A 16460-nucleotide genomic window follows, 5' to 3' on the forward strand; every position below is an offset into this window, starting at 1 on the left:
GCTTGAAATTTCACGATGTATGCCGGCGTATGACTCACACGTTCCGCTACGCTGGCCACAAGTTGTATGCACGGTCTGCGATCGTTGACAGACATCAACACATGCTACTTGTAAGTTAATCATAAGTTGAGACACGCCAAGGTAATGTTTAGCGTTCCCGAAACTTATTTCTAACCGATGATTAACGTGTTGTTGGCACGTTACGCGATCGTTGCCACACATCGACAGACGTTACTTTTAAGTTACTCAGAGGCTGAAAGACGTCGGTATAATGGATCGTCCTTGCGTCAGCGTCCACGGCCACGGCCAGGACACTTATTTGCAGCATTCTTCAAACTTTTCTTCGGCATGACGAGGATGTTCACACTTCGATGTCGAGCTTGGCTATGATTCCAATTGTCCATCGGCAGCGTCTATTTAAAATAGTCGAGTTTGAGCGTTTTAACACGTTCAGAAGAAACGCTTCAAATTTCAAAACCCCAGCGTCAAAAAACAAAGGCGAGTGACAGCAATTTAAATCGTTCATTGTAAACAATGAAAATAGCTGAGTGGTACCGTTTAAAAGTCGTTGAGTGTAAAAAAATCCAATTGTTGAGCGCAAGCGTCTACTTTCAATAGTGGAGATGCAGCCATTTAAATCGTTGAGTGGCAGCCTATGAATAGCAAACCCTACGTCACCGGCAAAGATAAACTGCCGCATGATATGGATAAGTTAGGCTATCGTTGGGCATAGTTTGTGAACGCCGGCTTCACGATAATTATTCGTTGGTATATCGTATCTATAAGTAATCAAAGCGCTCTATGCACATTAATAGTTCATTGTGCATTTGTCCAACCCGTTATCAATAGACCTGAATCGTAAAAACAAGCTATAGCTCATTGTTGAAAAAGCCCCATAAAAAATTAGCCGCGAAGAACTTCGAACAATGGTGAAAAGATGTCTCCTACCCGTGGACACGCGGACGCAAGGACGATCCATCATAACCCACACCCTCCCCTCACACTCACCTACTACTGCCAACATGAACAAACTACTACTAATACTAATACTGATACTGTACTGATACTGATACTGTTACTGCTGACATGGACATCGACTCAAAAAGGACTCGAAAACACTGTTCGGTTCCCCTTTTATGAGCAGCATTTTATATACCAATTCCCAAAACCGCTGGGAACACGTCTTTATATGGCAGTTGTAAGCTAGAAACACATACATTCATTTTTTTTTGTCGACCGGAAGACGTCGTTGGAATACGTCTACATACGTCGATGTGTGTTGGGACTACGTAAAGAATTGGTTCAAAGCACGTCAAACATAAGTTAGAAATAAGTTTCGCATAAAAAAGACATTACCGCGACGTGATTCGACTCATGAGTAGCTTATAAGTAGCCTTTGTGGACGTGTGTAAGCATCCACATATCGTGTGTAAAACTTATCCCCATCGCATGCGGAACGTGTGTCATACGCCGAGTACGTCGTAAAATTTTGAACATGTTTAAAATTTCTTGACGTACTCTACTTACTACGACGTATGATAGCGTACTTTAGCATTCTACTCACGTATACCAAACTTACTCATACCGTATTTGACGTGCCCCAACGTTTTAGACACATTTTTCTGAGGTCAGCATACGCTGGCAAGATCGCCAAGGTGTGACCGCGATGTTGTCACTTCCATTTCTACGGCAGTTATGACTCAAATCGTTGTGCGCAGCCTTTTAATAGGCTACGTCACGACATCGTCGGCGATGCGTGCAACGCGCTATGCCAAAGTTAGACTATCGTTGGGCATAGGTTGTGTAGGCCGACAACAGGTTCAGCATTCGTTGGTATAAGTTATCTATAACACAACGAAACGTTCTGTGTCCATTACCAATGCGTTATACATAAGACCAAGTCGCTATGAATATGTCCGAATCTTTAAAAAAAAACATCAAAAGTTCAACGTAAGCCAGCGTTTTACATACATTTTAATACTTTGCCATCGCTGGCTAAAACGTCAAGGTGTGACAGGGCCTTTAGGAAGGGGGAAAAGCGTGAAGCAATATCCTTGGAAAAGATCTTATAGTCCGTGCACAGTCACGACACCGGTCTCCACTGTGAAATGAACAAAGGATCATCTTTCTTGGGAAGAAAGGTAACTACTGCCCACCTGCAGATCAATGGGAGTTCATTCTTTTTAAGATTCTTCTGGAACACCGAGAGCAGTTTGGTGCCACTGAGGACCCAGAAAGATTCAAAAAATTCTGCTGGCAATCCGTCAATGCCAGAGATGATTTTCCTTTGCCAAGGCTCTTTAGCGTGATGGAGAGTTCCTCAAGAGTGTGGTTTCTCCAGGCTCTGCCTTTATTCTGGGGTTAAGGTGGAAATACCATCAAACAAATGGGAGACACCATTTAAATCAACCTCAGTTGTCTGAAAACAGGTTAGAGAAAAAAATTATCTTCCCTCTTGATTCCTTCAAGGTGAGTGATGACAGAGGTGTCAGTGTGTTTTTGGATGGTAATTTGAGGGTAAAGAACCTTCGACTCAAAATGGAAGAAAAACCGGGTTGGTGTGTCCAGAAGGTTGAGATGTTTAAAGTACAATGTTGTTAATGCTCCTTGGGTTTGGTTCTCAATCAGGTTTGTGTTAAGGAATTCCTTCTTCTCCTTCAGTCTCAGTATTTGTTGGGGTGGGAGGGGGGGAGGGATAATTTTTCCGTTTTCTTTGGATCTGCAGAATTTCCTTTTTCAAAATGAACTTTGTTCTACGTTCTTCTTGTGTTGCTAAAGGCCCGGTCACACCTTGACGTTTTAGCCAGCGATGGCAACGTATTAAAATGTATGTAAAACGCTGGCTGACGTTGAACTTTTGATGTTTTTTTTTTAAGATTCGGACGTATTCATAACGAGTTGGTCGTATGCATAACATATTAGTAATGGGCACAGAACGTTTCGTTGTGTTATAGATAACTTATACCAACGAATACTGAACCTGTTGTTGGCCTACACAACCGATGCCCAACGATAGTCTAACTTCGGCATAGCGCGTTGCACGCATCGCCGATGATGTCGTGACGTAGCCTATTAAAAGGCTGACGCACAACGATTCGAATCATAACTGCCGTAGAAATGGAAGTGACAACATCGCGGTCACACCTTGGCGATCTTGCCAGCGTATGCCGACCTAAGAAAAATGTGTCTAAAACGTTGGGGGCACATCAAATACAGTATGAGTAAGTTTGGTATACGTGAGTAGAACACTAAAGTACGCTATCATACGTCGTAGTAAGTAGAGTACGTCAAGAAATTTTGAACATGTTCAAAATTTTACGACATACTCGGCGTATGACACATGTTCCGCATGCGACGGGGATAAGTTTTACACACGATATGCGGACGCTTACACACGTCCACAAACGCTACTTATAAGCTACTCATAAGTCGAAACACGTCGCGGTAATGTCTTTTTTACGCGAAACTTATTTCTAACTTATGTTTGACGTGCTTTGAACCAATTCTTTACGTAGTCCCAACACACATCGACGTATGTAGACGTATTCCAATGACGTCTTCCGGTCGACAAAAAAAAAAAAAGTGAATGTGTTTCTAGCTTACAACTGCCATATAAAGACGTGTTCCCAGCGGTTTTGGGAATTGGTATATAAAAATGCTGCTCATAAAAGGGGAACCCAACAGTGTTTTCGAGTTCCTTTTTGAGTCGATGTCCATGTCAGCAGTATCAGTATCAGTATCAGTATTAGTATTAGTCGTAGTTTGTTCATGTTGGCAGTAGTTGGTGAGTGTGAGGGGGAGGGTGTGGGTTATGATGGATCGTCCTTGCGTCCGCGTGTCCACGGGTAGGTTCATAGGCTGCCACTCAACGATTTAAATGGCTGTATCTCCACTATTGAAAGTAGACGCTTGCGCTCAACAATTGGATTTTTTTTACACTCAACGACTTTTAAACGGTACCACTCAACTATTTTCATTGTTTACAATGAACGATTTAAATTGCTGTCACTCGCCTTTGTTTTTTGACGCTGGGGTTTGGAAATTTTAATCGTTTCTATTGAACGTGCTAAATCGCTCAAACCCCACTATTGAAAGTGGACGCTTGCGCTCAACAATTCGATTTTTTTTACACTCAACGACTTTTAAACGGTACCACTCAGCTAGTTTCATTGTTTACAATGAACAATTTAAATTGCTGTCACTCGCCTTTGTTTTTTTTTTGTTTGTTTGTTTTTGACGCTGGGGTTTGGAAATTTGAAGCGTTTCTTCTGAACGTGTTAAAACGCTCAAACTCGACTCTTTTAAATAGACGCTGCCGATGGACAATTGGAATCATAGCCAAGCTAGACATCGAAGTGTGAACATCCTCGTCATGCTGAAGAAAAGTTTGAAGAATGCTGCAAATAAGTGTCCTGGCCGTGGCCGTGGACGCTGACGCAAGGACGATCCATTATACCGACGTCTTTCAGCCTATGAGTAACTTAAAAGTAACGTCTGTCGATGTGTGGCAACGATCGTGTAACGTGCCAACAACACGTTAATCATAGGTTAGAAATAAGTTTCGGGTACTCTAAACATTACCTCGGCGTGTCTCAACTTATGATTAACTTACAAGTAGCATGTGTTGACGTCTGTCAACGATCGCAGACCGTGCATACAACTTGTGGCCAGCGTAGCGGAACGTGTGAGTCATACGCCGGCATACGTCGTGAAATTTCAAGCATGAAAAAATTTGAGAACAACCAAAAAGTACAACGTTTAAAGCCAACGTACAACGACGTATGGCAGTGTTTTTCAGCGTGCTCTCAATGTTATCAAAACTTACCCATAACGTATTCAACGTGTGCCAGCGTTTTAGAAAAAAAATTCAAAAAATCGGCATACGTTGTCTAAAACGTCAAGGTGTGACCGGGCCTTAAGAAACAACATTTTTGGGAAATGTTCCTAACTTGTTCCTTGGTATGATCCCAGCATAACCCCTGATTTATAAACTGATGTTATTGATTTACAAAAACAGACCAAACATCTTTAAACGTGGTCCGAAAAGAGGGGGTTTCTAAAATGGTGACATTTATGTTCCAGAATGGCTGATGATTCAAAGATATCTGTGGGTGTTAACGCACAGTAATCAAGTGGTGATCTGAAAAACCGGATGGGGAAATTCCTGTGGTGTGGGAGTGATTGACAAAGGGTGAATTTATATCGATCCGTTGAAGCCGAGCTCAGGATACCTGGATATTTGTAACCTGACACCAGGTAAACCGATGGGTCATGGGGTTTTGTTAACACCAGAGATCATGGAATCTAAAATATCTTATTACATTGGTTAGTAATTTAGCCGGTCTGGGATGGGGTTCCACACCGTTCCTGTCCAGATTGGGTTGTAGAGTACAATTAAAATGACCCGCCATGATAACACACCTTTGTAAACACATTTCCCTCATATAAGACCCTAACCTGGTGTGGAAGCGTTGTCGGTCCGTCCTGTTTTGAAGGAGTATAAAACATTCAATAATGTAAAATTAATGTTATTAGTGGTAAACTTGTGGGACCTGAAGTGTCCTGGGTTTATATTCTGAAAGGAAATATCTGATGGATGGAAAAGAGGGTTCAACAGAAAATCAACCCCAGCAGGACGGGGATTGGAATCTTTGAAAAAAGTGATCGGTTTTATCATGGGGTTCCATTCTACACGGGATGATGGAGTAGTGTGGGTCTCTTGTAAGAAAAGTACATCTTGTTTCCATTGTAGTGTGGGGTTAACCACTTGAATTTTACACGGCTGACTCGCTCCACCATTGATATTTAAACTACCAAAGATCATTGTTTGAGTTCATCTTGTTTTCACAACGAACTTCTTTAACCTGGTACACTGAGGTTCAGTGAAGTGGTGCTGGCTCGGCCGGTGGATCATGTTCCTCTCGGTGTTGATAAACCTGTGCAGGTCAGGAAAATGATCTATCTTGATATCGATTTGTCTTTTACTGAAAGTGTGGTTCAGGATTTACAAAATTTGGGTTGTTGATACGTTTGATTCGTTTGTTGTGGGGAAATCCTCAATTTCATGAGATTCCCCTTCAGACATGTCGGAACCACAATCCGGGAAAATTTCAATTACTGGTTCGTCAGGATGTGGAGTAACTTGTGGTGTGTTGGTGTCAGCCTGCTCTATATGAATAGGAGAACGAGGGGGAAGAGGAATTGGAGGAACCTCGGGTAGTGTGGGGGGAATGGGGGGATATGTGAGAGGTTGGATAATTTCAGGTTCTTCTTCAGTTTTATTGATGTGTTCAAACACGTGATGTAAAACAGCTGGCACGGACACTGTTGGGGTTTTAAGGTCATCGTTTGGTAAATTAGGGCATTGTTAAGAAGGGGGGGAGAGGGGGCACTGAGGGAATGATTTGTTTTTTTCCTTTTATTTTTTTTAATGGAGTCTCGATGGAGTTCGTCCTCATTCACACGAGAGGGAGACGGAACAGTTTTGCTTTTAATGTTTTCCAGAGATGGAGTATAATTTACCTCCATAGCATTTTGGGGGCACATCTCAGGTGCAGGTAGAGAGTCTGCATTCTCATGTGCGAGGGATTCGTACCGGTTGCTCGTCATCGTCTGGTCAGAGAGAAACGATCCCGGTGTTTCTGACTCGATAATTCCCACCTTCTCTTTACGAGGTGTTGATGAATCTTGAGGAGTTTTCCTCTTCCTCAATGAGGAAACGAACGTAAAACCGTCACAGATGTTCATATTATCAGGAGGGTTTGAGTTTGATATTGTATCGTCTGTCGCAGTAACCGGGGTCGTGTTCATGACAATGTTGGGAGTTGGAGGTGAAGCAGTGTTTGCGGGAGAGGATGTCTGATACCGATTTGGGACAGAAACGTTGAAATATCCGAAGTTTCCAGAAGTTAATCATTTAAAGTTTCCGTTGATGAGTAGTCTTGGTCATCGTGGTTATTGATACGAAATTAAAAAACTACGTTTTATACTTTATCAGCGTTCGATCTGGGATGTACAATTAACACGTCGCGGGAAGGACACGATGTGATTCACCTGTTCGTTCCGAAAGCCCAGAGGTGACATTTTGATCTGGGACACGACAGGACCAAACCGAGACAGGACCACGAACAGTGCCTCCCACTTTATAAATGGCGGGACAATTGATATAACTATCTTTACATCTGGGGGGTCGAGGGGGAGAAACCAGTCTGAAGTGTCCGTTGTCTGTTGACAAACCAGACACTTATAATTGTTGAAATGGAGGGACTGGGTTATAATCCCACAATTATATAATAGTTTATGCAGAGGGACTTTGTTATCATCCTAGAATTATATAATTGTTTTTTGAGAGGGACTGGGTTATGATCCCATAATTATGTCATGGTTTATGTGGAGGGACAGGGTTGTTCTCCCATAATTATGGAGTTGTTTATGGAGAGGGACTGGGTTATAATCCCATAATTATGTCATGGTTTATGTGGATGGTCTGGGTTATAATCTCATAATTATGTCACGGTTTATGTGGAGGGACTGGTTGTAATCACATAATTATATAATTGTTTATGGAGAGTGACTACGTTGTAATCCCATAATTATGTAATTGTTTATGTAGAGGAACTGGGTTATTATCCCATAATTATACATTTGTTTATGGAGAGGGACTGGTTTATAATCCCATAATTATATAATTGTTTATGGAGAGGGACTGGATTATAATCCCATCATTATATAATTGTTTTTGTGGAGGGACTGGATTATAATCCCATCATTATCTGGTGTTGATATGATTTATAAACATAACTATTGAAATGGTGAAAGTATTCCCAAGGTTCTCCATGTTGTTAACAGAATGATAATCTCAGGGTTTTTCTCTTTCCCTCCTTTACCAACAGGTTGAGTGAGAATCCCATCGGTGATGAGGGATTGGAGGAGTTGATGGAGGGTCTGAAATCACAAACAAGGTTACGAATCCTCGGGTGAGTGGGAAGGGGATTTGGGGGGAAATAAAAACATCATGACATCATACTCCCTCATTGTGTCCCTGACGTTCTCCAGGTGAACCTTGACCTCCATTATGAAACTTTGGTTGAACTTTGTAATTCACTTGTTTTCAGAGAGGGGAATGGAAGGGACAACTGGTTCTGTGTCGGGGACCATTGGGGTGAATGCATAAGAATGAGGAACAATGATTGAAACACCACTCGTGTGAATGATAAATGGCTTCACATAAATCATTCTGAACATTCACCGTTTCATTCTCTTGTGGTGAAGGTTCGTAAATGTAAAAAGGAACGAAAAATGTTCTCTGAGATCACGTGATCGATATGTTTGTGGACCTTGGTAAATGAGGGTGAAAGTGAAGATGAAGTTGTAACGGTGAAGAAGAAGAACAAAACATCAAGTTGGACCTGAACTCTCAACGTGATGTTTGTGGATCAGTTTGGGTCCAAACCCCGAATGATCCATTTACACCATTTAAACACCAACGTTGGATCCGTGGTGTGGAACTCAGGTGATCGTACCACGTGGTGCCGATGGTGCACCTTCCGAGAGGGGGGAGGGTGGGGGGTTGTTCCGGGGTGTAATGGGAGAGGGGGGCTGTAATGGGGTGTAATAGGAGTATTTTTGGGGGATTGATCTTATTTTAACCAGAGTTGGTGTCAAAGCCACCCAATGCTCACCTGTTTATACATTTATCGTTTTTAAAAGACGAGTCTAATAATATTTTTCGTAAAGCATTGCAGTGAAGTCTGATCCAAATAATTTTAAAGCAATATATGTATTTGTATATTGTAGTCAGTAAAAATAATGTGGGAGATAAAACATTAGAAAGGAAATAACTTGGACCAAAAACTTTAACATTTTCGCGCTCACGCCAGGGGTATCGCAATAGATCTCTGTTCTTCGAACACGCGAACTAAAAACGAGAAAACTTCGAATGAAGGGACCGTCATGTCTGTGCCACATCTTCATCGTTTTTTGACAACCTGGACCATCCACCTGTACACAGGTATCACCATGTACATGTAAAACAAACAAAGGTGTGTCACCACGCTGCACAGGTAGAAAACACATCGGAAATTGCGGTGCTACGTGTGGTTGCAGACTGAGTGCCTCAACAACAATAACCACAATATGTTTGATGAAGAAGAATCTGATAAAGATGAAAGTCACGGATATAAATAAACATCATGATGGAGGGAATTCGTGGACAAACTGTGATTTCGTTTCCTCTTCAAACACACACAGGGATATACAAACCAAATAACACTAAACATTACTTACTATATATTATGGGTCATCAAAATCATGAGAACAATTATAATAATTACAAATATAATAATAATAATCATTATCACAATAATAGTTGTAGTGTCGGAATTTCTCCACATTTTGTGGCCATGGAATGAAAAACACCTGGTGTTGGCTTGGTGGTTTGGGTGATAGCTTGGTGGTTATGGTGTTGGCCTGGTGGTTTGGGTGTTGGCTTGGTGGTTAGGGTGGTGGCTTGGTGTTTGAGGTGGTGGCTTGTGATCCTCAGGTCCTGAGTCCAAGCCCTTGAACCGTGGAATTAACACCAGGGGGGTTGACTCAGCCTGTCATCCCTCTGAGGTCGATGAAATCAGTTCCAGTGCAGCAGCCAAAAGGCTCCACATGAAGTGAAGGGGAATCAAAGGATTTAGTTATCTGGTGCTGGTGTGGTGCAGGCATGATGGGCCGAATGGCCTCCTCGTGTGAAAAAATTTCCTTTTAATTCCTTGTAATAAAAAGGCTAAGGGGATGGAGGGGGGATGAGGAGGGGGGAAGGGGTTGAAGGGTGGGTAGGGGGTTTAGGGGTGGCGGTTTTTGGGGGTAGGAGGATATTTTACATTGTAGTTTCCAATGTTTGATTGTTTTTGATATTTCACAAGAGTTTGATGTTATTGTATTCGGTAATAATAGAGGATTGTTCACCTGTATGAACCGTCCATATTGAACACACACGTGGTTAGTTATAAATAATTAAACTGGATCCCGACTGGGAAAATGAAATGTAATTCATAATATTTATTCATATTTGTGATTGTGATGATAATAAATGATCAGATATTTAAATACAGTAGACTTCGTGTCACTCGTCGCTTCGCCTAAGTTGGCAGTCCCGAATTTATCCAACAGTCCCGAATTTATCTCATGTTAAATCCCTTTGAATAAAGGGTCATCCCTCTGTAAGTCGTCACCTTGAAGTCGTCACTTCGTCTAAGTCGTCAGATGTTGTCCATTCCCGCGAAAGGGAAACTCAAGTAAATTACCACGCCTAACTCGTCACATGGAACTGCTGCCTCGTGAGAAGCCCGATTTCATGGAATCGTGATGCTCGCTCATTGGTTTACACTGTACACCGCCAGTGATAGGCTATTTATCACTGCGCTGCGTTCAGCTCAGTCAGTGACCACGTTGATCGCACTGCAGGCAGGACGATGGCGATGAAGCGTAAGCTTACAACTAAAACCTACCAGGAAAAATACGATATCAAGTTTTGTGAGGCAAACCCACTGATGAAGAAAACAGCCATAGCTGAGAAGTTCGACATCAAACGGCAGACATTGAATGATATCTTGAAGAATAAGGGCAAGATATTTGGACAAGTGGAGAAGATCGCGAGGCCGATGGTAAGTGTGAAACACGTGAGATGTTTTTTTCAAATGAAACGTGTGAAAGATGATGCCACCTTTGAAGATGTCGATGACGCGCTCATCATCTGGTTTCGGCAAATGTCGGCTCAGCCACATATTCGGTTGGACCGTGAAATGTTGCTGCTGAAGGCACGTAAATTTGCTGCGGACCTCGGGCATGATGATGCCGAGACCTTGCCGATGTACTGGAGAGACAGATTAAAAGTGAGGTGGGGAATCGGCAAGGTCAAGTAGTGCGGCGAATCAGGCGGCGTGGATTTGGCAGTGGTGCACGACTGGAAGGATGGCAAATTGAAAGACATCCTGGAAAGGTATCAACCTCGGGACGTGTACAATGCCGATGAGACTGGGCTTTTCTGGCAGCTGCTGCCAGAAAAGTCTCTGGGGTTCGTTGGTCAATCCCATCATGGTGATAAGCAGGCGAAGATCCGTGTAACGTTGCTGGTTGGAGCGAACATGGATGGCACCGACAAGCTGCCTCTGTACGCAATCGGGAAAAGTAAGAATCCCCGAGCCTTCAAAAGTTTGAAGCACCTGCCTGTGGCCTACTCGGCGAATAAAAATGCGTGGATGACTTCTGCCCTGTTCGAACAATGGTTGGTGAAACTGAACTGTCGTATGTCACTTGAAAAACGCAAAATTGCGTTCGTAGTTGACAACTGCCTCGCTCACCCTGCATGTCAACTGGAGAACATAGAACTTGTATTCCTCCCACCCAATACTACCAGTCACACTCAACCAATGGATGGTGGCGTCATCGGAAACCTGAAACTTCATTACTGCCAGATCCTTGCCACGCGTTGCCTAAATGCAGCAGATGAGGGAATCCCATTCAAATGGGATTTGCTGAATGCCCTGACAGCTGCCAAAACCGCATGAGGAAAGGTCTCCAATGCTACCATCGCGAACTGCTTCCGTTCGGTCGGATTCATCAATATGGATCGCAGCGCCCATGAAGTTGATGAGGAGAGCAATGACGACCATGGAAACCAGTTCCGCAACATCTGGGAAAGTCTCGGTGAAATCTTTGGTTCAGACGTGATGCCCTCATTGGAAAAATTCATCAACGTGGACGCTTAATGAGGCAGCACCCAACAAATGACTAATGCAGAAATTGTGGATTCTGTGAAGAACGTCTCCGACGATACAGGTGGCGTGGACGATGTGGACATTGTTCATCTCGAGGACTCAGGGGAGACATACATTCCAAACGCGCCTCCAACTATTCGGGAGGCATTCAGCGCCCTGGATGTGATACGCCGATACTGTCTTTCGGTGGAGGATTGCCCAGACAACATCATGGAATACAATGACCAGTTTGAGTCCTTTCTCATGCACCAGATGCCCAAGAGTTTGAGGCAGTCAAACATAACGGATTACTTAGCGAAGGAGTAAAGGATCGATCGAGCTTAGTGTTGAAGTCCGATCATGGTTTTATATTGGCTTGTTTTGTACATTACCACACTCACTTACACATATGCATTGAGTGGTAATCATCACCACGATGACTATGTGTCATGTAATTTGTCACCATACCATCACCGATGGTATATGAGTTGTCTCACAGTTGTTCATTATCTTTACTTTTGATAAAGTGATTCATGAATTCCATCTTTGCTTGATCACTTTCCAACTTACCAATGAACCCCCACCGATGCCCCGAGGATTGTGTTTCCCTTTTGGTACAATATCCGGCTTCAAGAATGTTGCGCCCTCTCACACGTACGTGTCCAGTCCACGCGCGACTTCATCCTTCACCCCACAGCCATCATAAATATTCGCATACGCGTAAGTCGTCACACGTCTAAGTCGTCACTTTTTTCTCTGTCCCGATGGTGACGACTTACGAGTAGTCGACTGTATTGTTTCATAATTTCACGGAGTATCATCATTATGTCCATTTGGAATAAATATCATCGTTTTGTATCATTATCAGTGGAATTATTTAATTTCGGGGTAAATTGAAAAAAGTCTCGAAAAACGTAATTGTTCCCGAACAGGTAGATTACGTCATAGTTTGGTAGTGTGCACCTCGAGAACGTGACACCCGGTCATGTCGAGTTCACGGGTCTCCTTCGTGTATTTATGATAATTTAAGGAATTTCCACCAATGTGTGAACGGAATTTATAAAATGGACCCCTGGGTCCCACACCAAGGGATGGGATGGGGAAATGCTGGGGGTACAACCCCCCATGTAAAATATCCCTTCTTGAAGAATAGTTATTGTAACAAAAACGCTGTTTGGACTGAGAACATGTGATGATCGATTGTGACGTAACCAAGGGGAGAAAGTAAACACTGAGGCGTTACTTGTCATCATTGATCAGCCACTCAGGGTCTTGAAACTCCGTCTTGGATCAAACAAGGAGATCAACCACTGATTTAGGTTCCTGGACAATCCTCTCTCCGTGTGTCTCCCTCTCCCTCCCTCAATGATTGAAAGTGAATTTATCCAGTTTTCCATCTCATTAGCTTCTTCAACAAACATTCAAACTTCACACAAACAAACCAAGTCAGCAGAACGAACCTCGCCACACCATTCCGTCTCCATTTCCCCACCCCTCCCCATTCTGTCCCCATTTCCCCCACCCTGCCCCATTCCTTCCTCATTTCCTCCCCACCCCTCCCGATTCCGTCCCCATTTCACCCCACTCCTCCCTATTCCCTCCTCATTTCCCCCACCCCTCCCTATTCCCTCCCCACTTCTCCCCACCCCTCCCTATTCCATCCCCATTTCCCCCACCCCTCTCCGTTCCATCCCCATTTCCACCCCCACCCCGTTCCATCCCCATTTCCCCACCCCTCCCCATTCCGTTCCTATTTCCACCCCCCGTGGTCCATCCCCATTTCCTCCCCCCCTCCCCCTGGTCCATCCCCATTTCCCCCTGTGAGGAGTGCTGTGGTATGGTCACATGCGATCCATAATTAATACAGATATATGAGTTTGATGTAGGGATTCGAACCCACTTTTACAATGCTCTGTAAATGCTTTGGTTTTAACTCCCTGTGTTTTAGTGACACGGTGTCCCAGCAAGTCAATCCACCCGAGGCCCTCTAAAGAAGCAGGCTGTGTTCTTTCAGTGATAACGACCCGAGGAAAGCATTCCTGTAAATGCTGCCAGGCAGTCCATCATGGGCACATGGCTGCACCCGACTGGTCAACCCACATTCCACTTCTGAGAGGGCTGGGCTCTCACTGTGATAACAAAGCCATGTCTGTCTTTCTCTTTAGATTAATGTGAACTTAAAAGGGATTTCTGTCTGTCCTGCAACCATTCCACAGTGATAAAACTTTTTGTACGTGGGAGAGGGACGAATGTTAGGCCCTGAAAAATGAGCTCTTGTCACACCAACTTGGGTTAAAGTATAACAAGAAATAGATTGGAATTAGAGAGAGATTGTAGAAAAGGGAGAGTTTTTGAATGTAAAACTCAGTGTGGTTTTGGGAGCTCTCCACTGTTGGTTGAGCTGCCAACACCAACTCCGCTGGCTGGCGTGTGGTCCTTCAATAAAGCTGCATTTTGGTGAATCCTCTTCGACTGACTCTCTTCATGCCGGGCCGGAGAACGGAGTCTTCACCCTCCCTCCCTTCCTCCCCCGTTAATATGATTCGAACCTGTTCATTGAGATGTTTTATTTATTTATTTATATTTTCTCCAAAGTTGTTTCCACGATCCAGGGGACGATGTCTCACAGAAAGGAGGTTTGTACTGTGATCGGTCACGTGACCTTTAACCTGTTCATTTTCAGGTTATTTAATTATCTCTTAACCTGAAACAAAGATCCTTCGACTAGAACTCGTTTATCCAGAACTTTCTGCTGATGTTTCTTTGTTTCACTCCTTGGAGTTTTTATCTCTTCACAGGTTATATCGATGTGACCTGAGCACCAAGTCTGGGCCCATCCTGAGGGACCTGAAGATCATCAACAACTTGGAGAAACTTGAGTGAGTCCTGAACTGTTATTGAGGTTTTTGTTCTTCTTCTTGTTCTGTTTCCCTGAACACGGATTAGTGAATTCCCATCACAGGTTTATAAATAAACTCCATGTTTAATTTCCTGTAAACTCCCTTTTCCTCGTGCTCTGTTCGCGCGTTTTTGGAGTAGTGCGGCCTGTCATTTACACCACTCTTTAATTTACCTTCACGAGTGTTTGTAATTACACGATTCGAGTGTGTGAGTGATGCTGTGATTTAATTTACACTCTGAACAACATGAACACGTGATCGTTATAAGAGATGATGTGGGATACATAGTTTTCCTCCCTCGAGCTCGTTTTCCGCCTTCCTGTCCCTCAGTTCCTGGAAACCCTCCATGTTCGGTTCGTCCGTTTGGTCACGTGTTCACCATTTTGTGTGTGAATTGTTCCTCTGCAATAAGTGAACCCTTTGTGATCATCACTGGAAAGGGTCCGTGGTGTCGCGAGGTTGGTCGTGTGAACACAAGACAGAGGAAGGTCATCAGTGTTGAAGTAAAAATGGATGTTTTCGGACGGGATGAAAGAGATGATCGTTCAGCTGATAGGAAGGTGAAGTGAAGACGTTTAACGTTAGTTGTTGGTGGTTTTGGAACTTCCGGAAGAGTTACAACCACCACAACATCAGAATGACCGGAGAGGATGCTGCTGCCCACACCGAGACCGCCGAGAAGGTTCCATGATGGAGGAAGGTGGATATTCTCCAAAACAAATGTTCAACATTGATGAGATGGGTCTGTTTTGGAAGAGGACGTCACGTGGGAGGTACATTTCTCGTGAGGAGAAGATCACACCTGGGGGGTTAAAGGAGAGAAAGATCGCTTCACGCTGATGTTGGGAGGAGACGCTGAAGGTGATTGTACATTGAAACCGTTCATGGTTTACCATTCAGAAAATCCCAGGGATATGAAGGGATATGTTAAAAATGTCTGCCTGTCCATCGGTATTCAAATACCAAGGGCTGGATAACAGGTATTCCGTGTGTTACAGGATTAAGTGGAGCTCGACCAAATCACGACAGGGACGGGAAATGGCGGGCCAGGAACTACTTTATTACACTCTACATATCAATACGCAAGGCTGTAAATCCACCACAACAAGTAAAATGTTTTGTGAATATTTTATCTCCCATCTTGTTACCGAGTTTAAGGAATATTGTGAGTCGGAGAATTTGAGTTTTATAATTTTCATCCTCCTTGATAATGCCCCAACTCATCCAACATCCATCCAGGACCAAACATGTAGATTGTGTTTCTTCCACCCAACCACGACATCTCAAATTGAACCCATGGACCAGGGAGTGATTGATACATTCAAGGCGTGTTATCTCCCAATAACCTTTATAAACCTGGTGAAATCAACTGATAATCAGATGATTGCAAAGGAATTCTGGAAGGTCTTTACCACAAGGGATGTTCTCTGTGATGTTGAGGAGTCATGGAGGGAAATCACCCGTTCCTCCATGAATGGAGTATGGGGGAAAGTTTCCCCTCAATGTGTTCACGACTTCAAGGGTTTCAACGTGAATAATGATTTGTCCAAAGCACGACGTAACATCGTCAAAATGGCCAACACTGTCAGATTTGATGAGGTGCACGAGGGTGATGTAGAGGAGTTGCTGGACTCGAACCTGGAGGAGCTCTCAACATTACTGTCTTCGTCAAGGTCACCTGACACAGATGATCTCCCTCCTCTATAACTCCTCCACCTCCTTCCCCTCAACACTTCCACAAACAGCAACACATCAGCAGCACCAGGTAACATAGTGTTAAATCTCCTTTATTTAATTTTTCTATTTTTAGTTGTTT

General features: G+C 43.5%; 2 protein-coding genes across 2 annotated transcripts in view; both read left to right on the plus strand.

The window, feature by feature from the left end:
* The window catches only part of LOC147033691 (NACHT, LRR and PYD domains-containing protein 12-like), a 178380-nt gene extending 170378 nt beyond the window's left edge, over nucleotides 1–8002 (plus strand). The window contains exon 13 of the mRNA XM_085871811.1: nucleotides 7893–8002. Coding sequence (XP_085727937.1) covers nucleotides 7893–7980 — 88 coding nt within the window. The 3' untranslated portion in view covers nucleotides 7981–8002. The remainder of the gene's footprint in view (nucleotides 1–7892) is intronic.
* Nucleotides 1–16460, plus strand: part of LOC147033690 (NACHT, LRR and PYD domains-containing protein 12-like) — a 1146930-nt gene that overhangs the window by 211283 nt on the left and 919187 nt on the right. The gene's annotated exons all lie outside the window — the stretch shown is intronic.

This window comes from Eptatretus burgeri, chromosome 2 (assembly GCF_056783735.1).
Source record: "Eptatretus burgeri isolate ZD-2024b chromosome 2, Ebu_testis_v1, whole genome shotgun sequence".
Taxonomy (NCBI): domain Eukaryota; kingdom Metazoa; phylum Chordata; class Myxini; order Myxiniformes; family Myxinidae; genus Eptatretus; species Eptatretus burgeri.